We start from the raw sequence: 18,126 nt of genomic DNA, 5'->3' as shown, positions 1-18,126 counted from the left end.
CAAGTTTCACATCATAATGGAAAACCTAAATAATCCTTGGTTTAAAAAATATATTTGCATCTAACCAAAGTATAACAATTCTTCAGACATTTTGATTAACACTGAGCAGCTTTTAAAAAATTCCTCTCTATATCTAATAAAAAGTAAGAACAATGAAAAAAAAATAACTTGCTTTCTTTTTAAACAGCTGAAAGACTGAAATATAATTCAGAATAATTTCTCTGGGAAGACATGTAAGCACGTCAAGATATGAAGCCAATAGGAAGACTGAATACCCAGTTTCTCAGTCAAAGAATTATCAAACTGACTAACCAGAGTGAAGTTCAAGAGCACTTTTTTAATGGTAAAAAAGGGGAAAAAATAATCAAATGAATATGGTCTAGTCCAATGATGATGCACAAAAATTAAAATATATTCCATGCACAATGGAGAAATGAGCAGATGCTCTATAATTTTCTTTAAAAAAAACCATTTACTAAAAAACCTGACAGAAGCACTGCTTTATGTATTTGCTAAATATGTGGATTCAGGTAAGTTTTGACATTTCAAATATGTGTGTCCTTTTTCCTATCCAAAAGGTGGCTTTTTGTCCAAAGCCACATTTTGTTTCCTCTAATAATATAAAGGAAATTACTTAAGAGCTGCTCAAATTTTTCAAAACAGTTATCATACGGAACATTTTTTGGTCCTTTGTTTTTCACTTTTCTTCCAAACTGTACCTCTGTCTGGAGAATTTAGTAATGTTGCAGATGAGGAGGAGAGCCGCTTGTTAATGACTGGATCAACATGTTTCGAAAGGTTCATTGTTGAAACAGATCGCCTGTCTGGATCTAAAACAAATGGAAATAATGCTAATTGACAGCCCGCATGCAGCAATGTGACTTTGTAGTCCTCCAGAGCATAAATAGGAAGATTTGTTTTCTTATGCTTTATGAGGACATATCAAGGGATTTTCTTTTTTTTTAGGTGACTCAAAGATTGGGCACAAAATGGAATCCTATAATTATCCTGCAATAAGTCCAATTGAGGGTTTACTGTTTAGAAGATAAATATAGGATTGCACACTTAATTTAAAATTGCAGCCAAACTCCTACTAAAACAGCAATGTTCTCTTTAATGAAATAAATGCAAATGAAGAATAAGAAGTAAAGCAATGAGATTTAAAAGGGTTACTTCATTGTACTTTACTGACATTCAAAATAATGCAGTAAACCTGAGGGAAATGAGAAATTAAATGAATAAAACATTTTTTTAAAAAAAAAAGAACATTGAACTATTTGTTAAGAGAATCCTATAAACTAGAATCCCGCAACGTTACATGTCCTTGTATGTTCATATGGGAAAGATATAGAAACAAGGCAGATACAGAAAGAAAACCATGGAATTTCAAAGTCAGGAACTTTTAAAGTTAAAGAAGTTCCTGCGAGATCATTTTCAGGCACTTCTTGTGAAAGTGCTACAGGCAGAATTTTGTGCAGCTCATGCATGCAATCTTATAGCCAGACCTACTTCCACTTTCAAAAATCTCACTATTTTACAGATAAAAATCTGTAAAATAGCACTGTTATAGGTTGTTTGGGTTGATGTTAACCCCCTTAAGGGCCATGGTGTGGAAAGGATTTTGATGCATTAAATAAAAATGTTTTCCTTAGAGAGTAGCAACATTTTAATACAACTGACATCTTAGAAACCAATGCTGCAGCCTTCTCTACCCTCATACCTTCCAGTTAGGATGAGGCAGCTTTGAGTTATTCTGTCTGGAAATATTTGGGGGGGGGTCACAGATCAAACACAGCTGAGAACAAACGCTATGCTAGTTGGGAATTCTGAGAATTATTGCCCCAAGTCATTTGGAGGATGTCAGATCGAGAAAAAGTTGCATCACTGAATGGCTATCTGGATAAACGTTATATAATCCAATTCATCTTTTTTTTAACTTCATTTCTTGCAGCTTTGTGGGAAACATTCAACTCTTCCTTATCTTCTGCATGATGTCCCTCAACTAAGGATTTCCACTGTAGTGCACCCTGCACACAATGTAATTTCACTCTGTTATTTCCTCTCCAACTTGATGACTTTGGGGTTTGTTTTTTTTAGAGGACAGTTGAGTTTTCAGCATGGATACACAGCAATGTGACCCAGCAGTCATTTGACATCCTTTTATTCCTTTTTCAAAACAACATAAAGCCACTTTCCTCCAAAGCAAACATTTATTTTTTTAAAAAAAAGAACAGGTGCATGGAGAAGAATGACACAATGGGATTCAGAGCAAAGAAAGGAATCCATGAGAAGAGCTAGGAAAGATGCTGATGCAAATATTTTCCAGAAGTCTTATGTGCCACCTGATCTAGAGATAGTGGGAAAAGTTCCTGAATAATAACCAGTGAGAACCTTTTGCAGCATAGGTAGGTACACGGGGTAATCCTGCAACAGGATTGTTTTTGCCTTTCTTAAAATGTTGATAATGTTTTTTTAAAAATGCAATGATAAATTACACCACTGGAAAATACAAAATCATGCTTGAAAACATTAATAGTTTTCAAGAATAATAAACACATATTTTTAAAGAACTCTACAATAAAAGAAGTAATAGAAAAACAAAAACAATGCTTTTTTTCTTGTATCCAAAAGAATTTTGAAAACATTGTTTTTCAAGGTTAAAAAAATATTCCAAATAGGCAGCATCGCTTCAGAATTGTACAATGCATTTTGAGAAGTTGTGCCACATTCTTTAAGTCGCCCGGTAATAAATTCAGTAAACTTGAGGAAAAAGCAAGGGCTATCTATCAGGTCTAGTCTATGCAGTGTTAGACATGCACACAGTCTACAAAAAGATGGATTAGGTACTGGCATACTGAGCCTATTTTGAGGAGATAACTACTTGTGATGAATTCAACAAATCATAGTGATTTATGTACCGAGTTTTCTAACACCACCCAGAGGTTTGAAGTGGTACTCCAAGCCTGCTAAATCGAGAAGAGTGAAGGATGATTCAACAAAATAACCTAGGACAGAATGCAAGACAATGATTTTCAAAAGTAAAGAAAAATTTAAAAAGAAGCAGTCAAGTTACACAAAAAGTAAAAATAACACGTAGAACGTTGTTATGAAAAAGACAACAATTTGATCTTGTAGCAGTATCTAGCTCATTTTGGTTGATATATATATATATGAATGCTTTTTAGTGCACCCTGTCGACCCAAATATGGGAGAGAGAAATCTCTCCCATATTTGGGTCGACAGGGTGCACTAAAAAGCATTCATTCTCTTCCCCTGTCTCTTGTAGCTGACAAAGTGAGAAAGAGCCTGTGGCCTAGAGGTTAACACATCTGCTTAACATGCAGACAGCCCAGGTTCGAATCTCAGAAGGGTATGTCTGGTTGAAAAGAACTAAAAAGTTCAAAATGGCCATCCCAGTTCTCCCTTAATTCTTTGTTAGCAATCCAAATTTTGAAAAACATATATATATGTCAGGAAATCTAAAGTTGTCAGTTAGACTAGGCAATTAAAAAAAATAGCAAGCCACTTCCATACTTTTGCCAAAAGAGCTCTGAACTGAGGTGTCCATGAAATTGCTAATGACTTAATTTATCTTAAAGGAGACATTACCATTTTATTTATAATTTAAGTGCAACGATAAATGTTTTTGTCCCATAACAAATACAATAATGCCTGCTAGTGCATTTTCAAAGGAAGAAAATAAAGTATTAATAGAAACACAATTTCTGCATAGCTCAGGTCCATCTGTAATAAGATCCTCCTTCAGCTGAGGAGGACCTGCTATGTATCCCCAAGATCCGATTGGGTGAAAACTGAGGAATTCCTCTAGGTTTTTCATGACATTTAGGAAACGGATGAATAGTATCCTTTTTTTGCAGAACCTATGGTATGGAGTTTCCTCTGAATTTGACTGTAGTGGAGGAGGACACTTATGGTTATGTTTTTCATATAATAATGAACCTATAGTTCAATGAAGTCAGATACCAATGTGTATCCCTCCCCTATTTATTGAAATAGCCTAAAACTCATACAGAGACCTGAGAAAAGAGATTGGCTGCTTGAAATGAACAGCAGAAGGGTACAGTGTATGCACAAGCTTTTAAACACCCCAATGATTTTGAAAACTGCAGACCTAACAGTATGCATCTATATTTGCACCAGACTGTATAGATATAGATATTACGATATATATTATTTATAACACCATACGGTATTACATTTTTTAAAAAATATGTTTAGGAAAATATAGAAGCGATAAGCCATAATTTAGTTATTTATTTAATAGCTGATAATCTCTCAAAGACAGCCAGTTTGGTGTAGTGGTTAAGGTGCTGGCCTAGAAACTAGGAGACTGTGGGTTCTTGTCCTACATTAGGTCCAAAGCCAGCTGGTGACTTTGGGTCAGCCATTTTCTCTCTGCCCTAGGAAGGCAGCAATGGCAAACCACTTCTGAAAAACCTTGCCTAAAAAACCGCAAGGACTTGTCCAGCCGGTCTCCGAGAATTGGATAGGACTGAATGGAAGGAGAAAAAAAATCTCTCCAAAGCCAAATTCATTAGAGAAAAGAGAAATCTGCCTAAGAGCTTTAAATATTAATTAATAAGCAATGCTGGGTACTGGATTTTTCTCCTTATACAAAGGCTTTCACAAGTACAACACAATATAGCATCGGTTTCATTGCTTTATGAGGAATCATATTACTTATCTAAATATCTAATTAAATTCATAATTTTAAAAAGCTTGGCTTAAAACAAACAGAGTGCTAGCACACAGAAACAGACAAAACAAATCATACAAATACAAATACAAATGAAGTTAGAAAGGAGAGATCAGATGTCCAAATATTAGATCAGTTTGTCATTCCGGAAAGTTAAGCATTAAAAGAAAGAGGCACCACACATCTGGAGACATATGTACTTAAAGTCTAAAACGCAATTCAGTACGAAAGGAATCGTCTTCAGTTAAATAACCCATATATCTATTAGTACCAAAAAAAAGGAGACAGAGTGAGGTACCTGGCTTCCAATTTTACCTGCATTATTAACGCTGCTGCTACGATGAAGTGTACTTCCCCAGGACCACCTATTCGGCTTTTCTTTTGGTTTCTGGCTCCTCTCAATTGTGCGGCGCACAACAGCTTCATGTCGTTCCTAATGAGATAGCAAATGATTACACTGGCCTGAAGTGATGTTGCCTTCATTTCATTCATTTTAATAATCTGAAAATGGTAAATGCAATCGATTGTATAAAATGTGTTGATCTTAAGGCAATCCAGTGAGAGGGGGCATCAATGAATTCCTATATTTCCACTGCCTTTGCTGTCAGGGTCCCTGCTCTTTTTCTACACAGCTGTAATGAGAAACATTCAAGAAGGAGAACTGTAAGTGGCAGAATTCTGGTTCCTCAAAAAGAGTGAATGGGCTAACTTATATTGGCATGTGATGGCTACGTTTCACTGGAACCCACTATCTGCCCTGTTTTCACTACTCCATATAGAAACTTATTGCCTCAGAGATCCCGTAAGGCAGAGGTCTCCAACCTTTCCGGGCTCACGGACTGGAAGGAGGGAAAGCAACTTCAAAATTGGTGCATGCACACACGGGGCCACACACACTGGCACGGCACTAGCAGCCCCGTTTGTGCATGCGGCGGCACCGTAAGCATGCACGAATGGCCACGTACCCCCCAGAGCAGGTAGCGGCCCGTTCACGCATGCACAAACAAGCCGTGCAACATACTTGGGCTAGTGGCGCATGCACAAATGGGCCGCGGACACCTGCCCCACACTAGCGTCTCCATTTGCGCCCACGTGCATGTGCAAATGGGGCCACGGGCGCTATTGCGAGTAGGGGGGAATGTGCCAGCCATTTCCACGGCCCACTGGCCAAGAGCCCATGGTTCATAGATTGGGGACCCCTGCCGTAAGGAACTTCTCCTACCTTGTCCTCCTCTAATCGCTGCTTCCGTTTTTCTTCTACTGCAACTCGCCTTCTTTCTTCCTTTAGCCTCTGCTCTTCTAATTTCTTTTTACGTTCCTCCAGATGTTTTTCATAATGTTGCCTTGCTCTCTCCTCTTTTTCTAGCCAAGCAGCTTCTCTTGCCACTAAAGAATATTAATGGAAATTTCACACATTTGAGGGGATATTTTTCTATGACATGAATATTTAACTATCAATAGCCCATATTTAAAGAAGTTCAAAGCATTCTGGTATTACAGCATTATCAATTACCATTTCAGCAAGAATCCTCATAATGCTTCTTGAAAGGAATACATTCATTAGCAAGCAAAAAGTAGCTAGGTGTTTCTCCCCCTTTGGGTCACTCTTGACTCCTGTCAATTGCCTGGAAAAGTCCATGCATTCTTCGTGCCAACACATTTGGAAGTGGCTTGTCTTTTTTTTTAATGGCTGAGAGAAAATGGCTGGCTCATAGTCAACTGGTTGACTTCCATGCCTAAGGCAGGACTTAGACCAGCATCTTAGGCACTAAACCAGACTGGCAGTTTTGGATGTATGAATCTGTCACAAATTATTCAAAACCTGAATCTTGCACTCTGATGCTTACACAAACAGTGACTGAAATTTGTACCTGCATCTACATCTCTCTATTCCCTTTGTTTAGGGACCTTACTGGGTCAATTCTTCTTCACTAAGCTACAAGTGAGGATTCTTTGAGCTGACTTTGATTTCTGGTTAACTACATGGACATATTCATGGCATTCATATTGACATTATTTATCAGTGCTGTCTTCTGGGCTATTTTTCTACTTTCCAGTCTAGCTTCTGGCTTTGAAATTCTACTGTAGTCATTCATCTGTATATGAAGGCTTATTTTCTGAACCCACATAAGGTAGGCCAGGTACCAATATCTAAGGGTAGTCCTAGACTTACAATACAATTGGGACTGGAAATTCTGTTAAAAAGCATTGTGGTTATAAGTTGAGTCAGACCAGGTTTTATAGCAATTTTACACAAGTTGTTAAGTGAATCACCATGGTCACTAAGTGAATCACCCTAAGCAAATTTAGCCTCTGCCCTCTGGAATATTCTCCCTTCAGATATATGACAACCCCAACCATGTTGGCCTTTCATAAGGCAATGAAGATTGGTTGTGTGCCTTATGTGCTAGGCCCTGTTTCCCTAGCAATAGTTTTTATTTGGTGCGATATATATTTATTTTGTACTGTTTTAATTTATTTATTTTTAATTGTTTTTATTTTTTTATAATGTATACCATCCAGAATCACTTGTTGAGATGGGTGGCTATAGAAATCAAATAGGCAAAAAAAGTTCACAAATCATAATTATATGACTGCAGGATATTGTACAAGTCATGTATGTGAGCTAGTTGCATATGTGCCCCAATTGATAGTGCAAAGGCCATAAGGGTGAGTACAGGTCATGTCACTTTTTTCCAAGGGTTTCATAATTCTGAACAATTGTTAAACCAACAGTTGTAAGTTGAGGATTACTTGGACTGTGTTAAATGTAATTATTCTATTTCATAATGCCTGCAAATGGCAAGTTATTTTGCCTCCTGTTTATCGTTAAGTAGAACATTAGATATATATTCCAAAAGTCTGCCCAACTATATTCAGAATATTCTTATCTGGCTACAAAGCCTAGCACAAGGATGTTCATTGTGTTATTAGTCATGAGTAGAAATATTACTCATCTATAATTTCTATATTGAAGAATGGCATATCACATTGGATTTCAATGTGTCAAAGCTTCACCTATGGGGCAAATACAAGTATACCTGGGCATCCTTCAAGATGACAATGTGAAGCACACTGAAGACAAGAAAAAGGTTAGAGGTAAATACATCAAGAGAATGAAGAAGATATTAAAGTCCAAACTCAGTGGAGGAAATACCACCTGAGCAATTCCAGTCATGAGATGCATAACTGGAGAAGTGAACTAGACTCAAGCAGAGATAAAAGCCCTGGATCAGAAGACCAAAATAAAAATAAAAATAAAGAGAATGAGTCATGCCCTGAATCCTCGCAGTGACATTGACAGACTTTACTTACCAAGGAAAATAGGTGGGTGTGGACAGTTGAAGAAGAAAAAAGGATATTGGAAAAATATTTGAAGGACAGTGAAGAAGAGGGACTGAAGTTAGTATACCAGGAAGGCTTACTGAATACTGAAGAGACCAAACTGGCCTAGAGGAAAGACCAAATGAAGAACAGAAAAGAGACATGGGAAGACAAATTATTACATGGCCAGACCTTAAAAATTACAGGCAAAGTATATAATAACAAGACCTGGCAATTGCTAAGAGCAGGAAAGTTGAAGAAAGAGACAGAGGGGCTAATTCTGGCTGCACAAGACCAAGGCTTAAGAACAAATGCATACAAAGTCAGAATTGAAAAGACAGCAACAGACAGCAAGTCCTGCTTCTGCAAAGAAGCTGAAGATACAGTGAACCACTTGGTTAGCTTCTGGAAGAAGATTACACAGACTGACTACAAGCAGCATGACAAAGTAGCAACAATGGTACCCTGGAAGTTCTGCAAGAAATACTGTACCATTTGCCTGTAAGCAAGAACTGGTGGGACCATAAAACAGAGAAAGTAATTGAAAATGAAGAACTAACGTACTCTGGGACTGTCAGGCATCTGCCACACACAGTAATACCCCAGATTTAACAAGTGTCAATAAGAAAGACAAAAAAGTCTGGATAGCGAACATGGCAGTACCTAGAGACAGCAGAAGAGACATAGCAGTACCTAGAGACAGCAGAAGAGAAAAGAAAGAACTGGAGAAGATAACAAAATACAAAGACTTGTAAATAGAAATAAAATGACTGTGGAGCATTGCTTGAACACCACTGGCATTGGCAAATCACCATCAGTCAATTGCAAAAGGCAGCTTTGCTCCGAACAGCTTACATCCTGCAAAGGTACCTAATACCATCAAACATCAACATCTGCCTATCCCAAGGACTCGATAGGTGGATAAAAATGCCAAATCCAGTCTGAACATCTGGATGACTATGCGACAAAACAGAAATCCAATTTTAATTGCAGTCATAGGTCATAGTTCAGCTATATGTTAAAGACATAGCAATGCATCTTTAAAAACCATAATCAGCTGCCAGCATAATTACAGCCCTTGTAAGAATATATTTTATTACTGTATTTGATTGAATGTGTTTTTAGCATTGAGCATAACCTGGAGATGCATTACAAGGGCTTAAAATATTTCAAATAAACTATCATCAAATAAATGAACAGATGCATGATACTATGACTAAAATCCATTAAATAATTATACAATTATATAATTCATTAAATGAGAGCCAGTTTGGTATAATGGTTAAGGCGTTGGCCTAGAAACCAGGAGACTATGAGTTCTAGTCCAACCTCAGGCATGAAAAACCAGATGGGTGACTTAGGGTCAATTACTGTCTCTCAGCCCAACTCACTTCACAGGGTTATTGTTGTGGGGAAAATAAGAGAAGAAAGAGGTATTGGTATATTTGCTACCTTGAGTTGTATATGAAAGAAAAGAGGGCAGGATAAGCATCTAAAAAATAAATACTAAAAGTTGAAAACCAACCCCAAACACAATTTAATAAACTAAAATACAATTTTAAAAAAATATAAATCAAATTTTTAAAAGTTCATTCAATGTTTTATTAAAAAAGAAATTCTAAGACAGTCTTTCACTTTTAAGTGAGTAATAAAGCATATAATGAAAAGGAATAAAGTAAAAGTAAAAAAATTAACAAAGGGTCATCTAGATAGACAGTATTCTATAATTGGAGAATTCACACTGAAAAAGTCCCCTGAGATTTATTTGTTTTTTGTTAAGCTGATATTCTGATTCGTAAGACACATATTGTCTAAGTATCTTCCCTAGATGTCTATGTTTCTCTGTCCTGTAGCTAGCTTTTTATCTCAATTTTTTCACATGAATGAATATTCTAAACAACACTTAGGAACCGGTCAAGAGATATCATTGTTAATCCCAAAACATGTGTCAACTTAGATCAAACTCAGATATGTGCATAATGACTTGGGGTAGTATGCTTTCTACTCCCATGCATACAATCCTTATTAAAGCCACAATTTCTGCACTATACATGTTATTGAGCAGAATTGCAGAATTATATACTTTGAAGGGGCTATTTATGCCATTAAACCAACCAATTCACCCAATGCAGAAAATTACTATTTATCTTGCAGCAAATGTAAAATCTCACTGCTAAATGCATGGGTGGCCTGGATTTTATGATCTGTGCTTATCATTTCAAAAAATATATTCATGCATATAACACATTTAATTATGCTGTCAGCTGCAGTAGGTAGACCAGACTATGAAATCAACTCCAGAGAATGGTTAAAATTACTTTTATTGAGATTGGTTACTATAACAGAATCGTGAAAGTCTGATCTCCTTCTTCTTAGAGTTCGGTGAATTAGAGAGGTCTCTGTCTGAGCTGCTTCCAAATATTATCTATATATTCTGGACTTAAAAATGCTCTAGCACCTGCAAATCTTTCAAGGTGAACTTCCTTATTCTCTCCACATCTATCATAGCTCATGGTATCAAATGCAAGAATCCTATGCGTTTCTCTCTCTCTCATATTTAGAAGGCTGCCCAGCTCAATTTGAGGCGTCATGTAAGTTTAAAAACAAACCAAAGACAACAAAAGAAATAAAAAATAGAAACAACCAGGAAGCCAACATGCTCCAACACATTAACACAATGTCACTCAGGGGACATATGTTCCATCCAAGCCAAGGAATAAAAGCCAGGCCTTCAATATCCATTTAAAGGCCAGGAGTCTTGGTTTTACTTGAATCTTGGAGAGGGAGGAGATATAATCCAAAGGACAGTAAATATTGTGCTATGACGACCCATCAATAAGGACATTTATTTGGTTTATTAGTAAGTATGACTTACCTAAAAGCTTTTCATATTCTTCTCTTCGTTCTCTGGCCAGTCGTTGTCTTTCATCAACTTTTAGTACTGGTATACAATTAGTGAAAATAATGTAAGATTTAGGCTCCAAATCTATTCATCTTATATGAGTGGCAGCTATTCCTGAATTCTACAGAACATACTTCTAAGCATCAATCCATAAAAATCTATTCTTAAGATGTCATGTTAAAAAATGCAGGATTGTAAAACCAATTCAGAATTTATTTCATAACAAAATAAAAGGCACAGAGTATTTAACAATTTGTCTCATTTTTTCCCCACCATATTCAAGAACATCTTATTAAAATCTTTCCCAACCATATATCCTCCAGGTGTTAGTTGGGAACTTGGAATTACATTTCTGACACATCTGAGAAGCAGAGGACCAGTCTAAATAGGATATATCCATCATCATTTTGATCAGGTCCATAAATCAGTTAGAAAACTTACATTAAAAATAAATACCCTGGAACATGTACATTTCTGTATTATTGAAGTTTTCTAGACTTCTCCCTGAAATCTGCAATGCTTCCAGATATTAATAATCAAAAGGTATTGGGCTTCTATCTCATATTTTTCCCCTTTAATGTTCTTTTTTTCTTAGAAAGAAAAAATATGGTGGAAAAAGCAATGAGAGGTAATGGAATAGTTTGCATATTGACAAGGTCATTTAAAGCTCTCAAAATAAGTGAATGAGGTAAAGCAATTTCATATTAAAAACTTCATCTGGAAGTACATAGTGTTCTCTGTCCAGCATATTCAGAGTCTTTCAGTGGTATGAACTCCAGTCTGCAATTGCAGAGTGCTTACACTGGGGAACCTCTAAGGCAGGGAGTCTTCAAACTTGGCCCTTTTATGATTTGTGGACTTCAACTCCCAGAATTCCTCAGCCAGTGTGCCTGGCTGAGGAATTCTGGGAGTTGAAGTCCACAAGTCATAAAAGGGCCAAATTTGAAGACCCCTGCTCTAAGTACCTTGCATTAAAGTTAATTCACAACAACGTGCTGTAGAATCCTATCCATCCTACAGGTAATCCTCTACAATTGGGACTAGAATTTTCACTGCTAAGCAAGGCGGTTACTTGATTCACATCCAATTCTACAACCTTTTTTTGCCACAGCTGTTAAAGCAAATCACTCTGCAGTTATTAAGTGAACCACACAGTCATTAAGCAAATCCAGCTTCCCCCATTGACTTTGCTTGTCAGAAGCCAGGTGGGATCAAAAATGGTGATCATGTGATCCCAGGCCTTTGCGACCATCATAAAGATATACTGGTTGCTAAATGCCCAAATTTTGATCATTGTGACTCTTGGGGATGCGATGATGGCTGTAAGTACTGTTGTAACTTTGAATGGTTGCAAAATGAATGATTGTAAGTTGAGGACTACTTATAGCTCTTTAAGAATTACTTCTTATACTAAAGTAAAAACAATCTGTATTCACTTTTTTCCATAGGATATGTGAATTATTTTCTCCAAAACATTAGGTTCTGAATACATTATTTTTCAGAATTCACAGGCAATGGTATTTTTTTCTTCTACTAGCACATGCAACAGTTTTTTTGCAGGCTCACAAATGAGAGTAATCAGTGAGGCAGACCCTTACGTTATCTTTTATCTGTTTAGAATCAGCAATACAATAACAAGCACGAACACAGTTGCAGGGCTAATAAAATGCTGTAGCATTTCAAGCAGTTAATATCTATTTGACTGTATTTGCTATGCTTACGTATGACTCTTCCTAATAACAATGCTGCATCAGTTTGCTGAATTATTTAAAGTAAAACAATAACACCCACAGTAAGTGGATTAAAAAATCAGCAAACAATTTATATACAAAACAGCATTCTTGAAATAGAACTAAAACAGCAACATTTAAAATTTACAGAATGTTGGTGCTTTAAAGTATAACAAGCCTTGTCCCATTTCAATACACGGAAAACGCTGGGAAAAATTAAATTACTATAATACCTGTCTTGGTTCCTGCAGGATTAGTGCCCTGTCCTAAAAGGGCAGAAGAGGGCCGGCTGGATGAGACAACTTTTTTATCTGGTGCTTTAGAGTTTTCAGATACTAAAATGAAGAAAGAAAGAAAAATTAATTAACCCTATCATTACAATCTTTGTTTTTTTCTCCCTGAGATAATCAATGCCAACCATTCATCTACAGGTAATTTTCAACTTATAACTACAATTTGGGACCGGAATTTCTGTCGTGAGACAGTGAGACCATAAACTGAGTCACCATGTGACTGGACCCAATTTCATGACCATTTTTGCTACAGTTCTTAAGAGAAACAGTGTTGCTCATAAAGAAATTCATGTGTTCTTAAGCAAATCCAGTTTCCTCAAAATGTTTTGTGGCAAACTTGCTGGGAAAGTTGCAAATTGCAATCATATGACTATAGGACACTACAACCAGTTGTAAATGTGAGCCAGTTGCCAGCATCTAAATTGTGATCTCATGATTGTGGGGTGGTGATGTGAGGATCATAAGTGCAAGGATGGGTATTTTGGGAGACCATTTTAACTTTGAATCATTGATAAACAAGCAGTTGTAAATTGAGGACTACCTTTTCATGAATTAGGATAGGCACAGAATGGCAACATAGATCTTTCTAGATCAGTTCCTCAACCTTAGTACTGTAACTTCAAAACGTGTGAAGTCCGTACATCTTACAGTTGCCAAAGTTGAGAGACAGTGTTCCAGATATTGCTGGATTGTAACTTCTAGCAATCTCAGTCACATGGCCAGTGGCACAGAAAGTGAGAAATTGTGGTTCAGTAACACTCTGGGGAAATCACAGGTTGTATAAAACTGAAAACAGATGAGTTGCATCTGCTAAAAAAAAAAAACTACCCTTCTCTTGTCTGGGAGCAGGTGTCAGGGCTTCAGTAAACAGATAATCTAGCATTGAATTCAACCCTTTGTGTGCATCAGAAAACAGCCTCTATGGAATTAGAAGGTCTAATGTAAGAGATATCTAAAATATTCTCGGGCGGCTGTTTTCAAAGCATGTCCGGAGAGACTCTTTGGGGGAAGGGTCTCTGAAGGGGTCTGCAAAGTCAAATAAATATTTTTTAAATAGCTTAGTTTCAATTTCTGATACAGTAAACATGAATAGATACAACCTGCATAAACCAAAGCTCTTGGGGGCCCTCAATAATTTTTAAGAATGTAAAAGTCCTGGGACCACAATGTTTGAGAACCACCGTTCTAAGGATATGTTCAGCACTACTGGATTCAAAGAATATTGGAATGAATGGCACCACTATAAACATACTCATATTTATTTATCACAATAACAGCCTTTCCCATTCTTACAGTCTATTTTTACTGCACAGTAAATTCCCAGGATTCTTTATTGGCATTATCAAAGGTCAAAAAATTGGCACATTACATATGGCAACTTTACTTAAAGTACAGCAATCCACTCCATTACATTAGCCAGCCATGCTGCTTTGAAAAAGAAGACCGAGAATCATTCCATACAGAGTAATGTCTACAGTTTTTAAAAAAATATGTTTATATTTCCAGGTCCCATTTAAGCATACCTAAGGCCATTCAGCGACATGGGAACTCTGCACAGCCTCCTAATGCACATTAGCCAAAATACTGGAGAGAGTGCTATCGATGTAGCTCTTGCAAAAGAAGGTTTGCTATCTAAAACTCCACCTAATGTTGTAGAGGTAGCCCTTGATTTATGACTATAATGGAATTTCCCTCGTAAGTCATGATGGTCATAAGTCAAGGCACCTACCTGACTAGACATGATTTCATGACATTTCTTTGTCACAGTCACTAAGCATTAAGTGAATCCATGTATTCATTTGGGAGTTCTTTGCTGGAAACCAGCCCCAAAGTCATAAATTGCCTGTAAAAGTGCTCTAGTAGCTGAGCAAGGACTATCTATATTGTATTGTTTTCCTGATTTCAGGTTTATTACTAAAGTATTCAAACAGGATATTGTAAAGCTGCTGTATAGATGTACACACACACTGCTTCAGTGATATCGATTGGCAATTCATTGGAGGTGCAACAGGATACCATGTAGTTACTATCACAGTGGACATAAAGCGAAGGCAGCCTCACTTTGCTAACTTTGTCTGAACAAGCAGAACAAGATAAATCTGAATAATATTAGAACTTTGTCTGAACTCAGAAGCAGAACAAGATAAACTCTGATTAATATTAGAACTTTGTCTGAACTCAGAAGTAGAACAAGATAAATTCTGATTAATATTAGAAGGGGGGGGGTCACTTGGGAATTGCCAGGCAACTGGATAGACTGGAAAGTAAAAACACAACAACGAACCATCTTGGAAGAAAGGTAACACAAGCCCTTCCAAGAACACTGCATGGAAAAGAACTTTAGTCAAGGAATTTTTGTTACCTTTATTCCTCTCCAAAGTCCATATTTAATTACTTGCATAAAACCAGAATAAACTTGTAATTTATAACATTGCTAAAACCAAAAGCCAGTAAGCTGCATTTATTTGCAGTTAAAAAGAAGCAACTTCAGAAAAGATACGACATGGCAAAGTGAGCATAGCTTCCGATAATAAAGTGTTTGAAAGTTTTTCTTTTTTCTAAAATCCTGTTTTAAAAAGAATTAACATGAACATTCCTTTGTACAAATGTCCAAAGATTTTAATTATCTGCTTAAAGTCTTTTTAATATGTCAATATAATTATCTGCCATTTATTTCTTACAAGTCCTAATGCTTTCCCCTGCAACCTGTAGCTTTTAAAATGTTTTTCCATGTGAAATCGAATTTGGGTCGGTCACCGGACCAGAGATTTACACTTCCCAGCTTTCGGATTCATGTTGGAGCCCATCTTCAGGTAATTTCTCTACTGGGCTACGTGCTTTGAGCTGTTCTGTGAGTTGTGTTTATGTGGTGCCTTCCTATTGGCTGATTGGTGTGTTGATGGCTAGCAATTGGCTGCAATTGGCTGTCGTTTCCTTGGACTGCCAATGTTTTTCCATGTGTTCATGATCTATATCCTCAGTACATATGGGATGATCTTCATACACCATTCCAGGTGTTCTGATCACATTCAGTAAACTGAAGAAGGATTAAAATCTAAAGCCAAATCCTCATAGTGGAAAGGTTTCACCAGTAGCACAATATCTGAAACTGATCCAGTTGCATCAACTAGGAGCCACAATTATTGCTTCTGGTATTATTGCAATCTCAACGTTGCTTTCTTTGAATACAGACTTCATATGTTATCGTATTTCTATTTCTTTATTTATAGTGTGTTCTTTAGCAACATCCTTCAGGAAAACTAATTACTTTTTTTAAAAAAAAGGGAACTTTGCATGACATGTATAAAATAGTCGAGTAGTTAAATTAAAAATTAATGATGAGTGAACAGTACTACGGCTTTATATCTAATTAAGAGACCATTTCAAAAGGTCCAGAAGAATAAATTTTATAGTCATTCTGGCACCAAAAAGTCTTCTAAAAGTACAGCCCAAGTGAATGATCTGGGGATACTATCCTAGATCCTGGAAACTGCTATAATAATGGCCTCATCCCCAAGCCAACATCCATTTATCTTCAAGGGGCAGGATATCCTGAAGAGACTCATGAGAAACACTTCAACGTGTAGTAGCTGTTTATATCACTCACAGGTAGTATAAGATACAAGAAAATTGAGGTAGCAAATAACTGTGCAGAGCTATGATAAAAAAAGAAAGTTGCAATACGCTTATCTAAATGTCTCCCTTTCCAGTTATGTGGTTTATTTCCCTCCACTTACTTTCTGCTAATTTTCATATGATAAACTTGCTGTTATTCAGCTTCTTAAATACTCCATAAATGTATTATGCATAAGTAACTTTATTATTTAATATGAAAGATTCAGTTGTAAGAGTAGAGATTTTGACTTCTCTTTTTTTCTTTTGATTCAGTCTGGCAACAGAGCTGCAGGAATATATCATTAGCTTGTTCCTTATTTTATTCCATAAAATTATACTCATATATGATGTCTAGATTTGAATGTTATGTAAATCAGGGAACAGACACTTCCAACAATGTTTCATCACCTTACCCTTTTATAATTAGAAATATAAAATATTTAATAATCTGTTTCTTTCATACTCTTCTCCCAATCCCAAATACAGAAGACTCTCTATGGTACTTATTTCCTCTCTCCCAAAACCTGCTCCACATTCCACATTTACACCATAGGTATAAGCAGACTGAATTTTGTTTTCAACCCAACAGTCCAGACTGCGTAGTACTCCCACCATAAAGCATTCTCCTATAAAAAGTATATAGAAGAGGTACAGAAAGCACAATTCTGGGCAGGTTAGAGCAGGTCAGGGTCAAGCACAATGGGAGGCCTCTCAAGAAGAGCCAAAATATTTAATAAAAAATTTGCACCAATCAGAGCAAAGCAAACACCGCTGGGCACAGCAGTGCTCCCAACAGTATTTTTTTCCTGTGCTGAGTATATTATTTGTATTTGGCAAATGCAAATGAAAAAAAAAGTCTTGTTTCAGAAAAAAAAAACATCTTGGTAGAAGAGAGAGAGAGACAATGGGAAAAATTGAATTAGTAATTAATGAATTTATTCTCCAATTAAGGGGCTCTTGCAATCTGTCATCCAAATCTTAGCATGTATTTTTTTCCTCTGCTTAAAAACTTTAGTCCCCTGTAGTATCTAGTTTCTAAAATTATCACTCATCTTTTGTTATGATTCACGCTTGCCAGGATAACAAAAATAAATCTATTCCCAAAAATCGTATAGTAAAGGTCAATATTTCTAATTTATCTGGACACTTAGTTCATTTATAGCTTTCTTAGATCAAAATCTTATTTAGCTTTTTGCTGTTTATTTCAAATTCTTTTAAGTTCTTAAGCTTTTAATTAATTTTTCTTTTGTCCAGAGTTGAAGACAAACTCACCCCAGACTTTGTAAATCTGTTGTTCTGAATGTCTTTAATAGATTTAGAATAATTAATAGGCAATTTCAAAGAAATGATTAGAAAGTGATTAGACGACTTCCAAAGTAAAAGATTTGGCTCCAATGAGAGTAAAACAGTTTTTGCACAATAATAATAATAATGCCAGGTGTGCTATTACAGAGGAAAGAAGATCCTAGTTCTTGAGGAGCTGGATCAAAGAGGTGCCACACTTCCTTTTGAGAGATGGTGAGGCCTGCAGTCTTGAAAAAGGAT

The 18,126-nt window shown here is 36.4% G+C and overlaps 1 protein-coding gene across 1 annotated transcript in view; it reads right to left on the bottom strand.

The window, feature by feature from the left end:
- The window catches only part of MAP7 (microtubule associated protein 7), a 95,835-nt gene that overhangs the window by 22,038 nt on the left and 55,671 nt on the right, over positions 1–18,126 (bottom strand). Inside the window, exons 2-6 of the mRNA XM_015809934.1 lie at positions 12,907–13,008; positions 10,917–10,982; positions 5,940–6,103; positions 5,033–5,150; positions 720–830 (exon numbers count right to left, since the gene is read on the bottom strand). Of these exons, the coding sequence (XP_015665420.1) occupies positions 720–830; positions 5,033–5,150; positions 5,940–6,103; positions 10,917–10,982; positions 12,907–13,008 (561 nt within the window). The remainder of the gene's footprint in view (positions 1–719; positions 831–5,032; positions 5,151–5,939; positions 6,104–10,916; positions 10,983–12,906; positions 13,009–18,126) is intronic.

Source organism: Protobothrops mucrosquamatus, unplaced genomic scaffold (assembly GCF_001527695.2).
Source record: "Protobothrops mucrosquamatus isolate PMUCROS unplaced genomic scaffold, P.Mucros_1.0 scaffold_33, whole genome shotgun sequence".
Lineage (NCBI taxonomy): Eukaryota > Metazoa > Chordata > Lepidosauria > Squamata > Viperidae > Protobothrops > Protobothrops mucrosquamatus.
The sequence above is the reverse complement of the archived record's forward strand: the minus strand, read 5'-3'. Positions and strand labels throughout refer to the sequence as shown.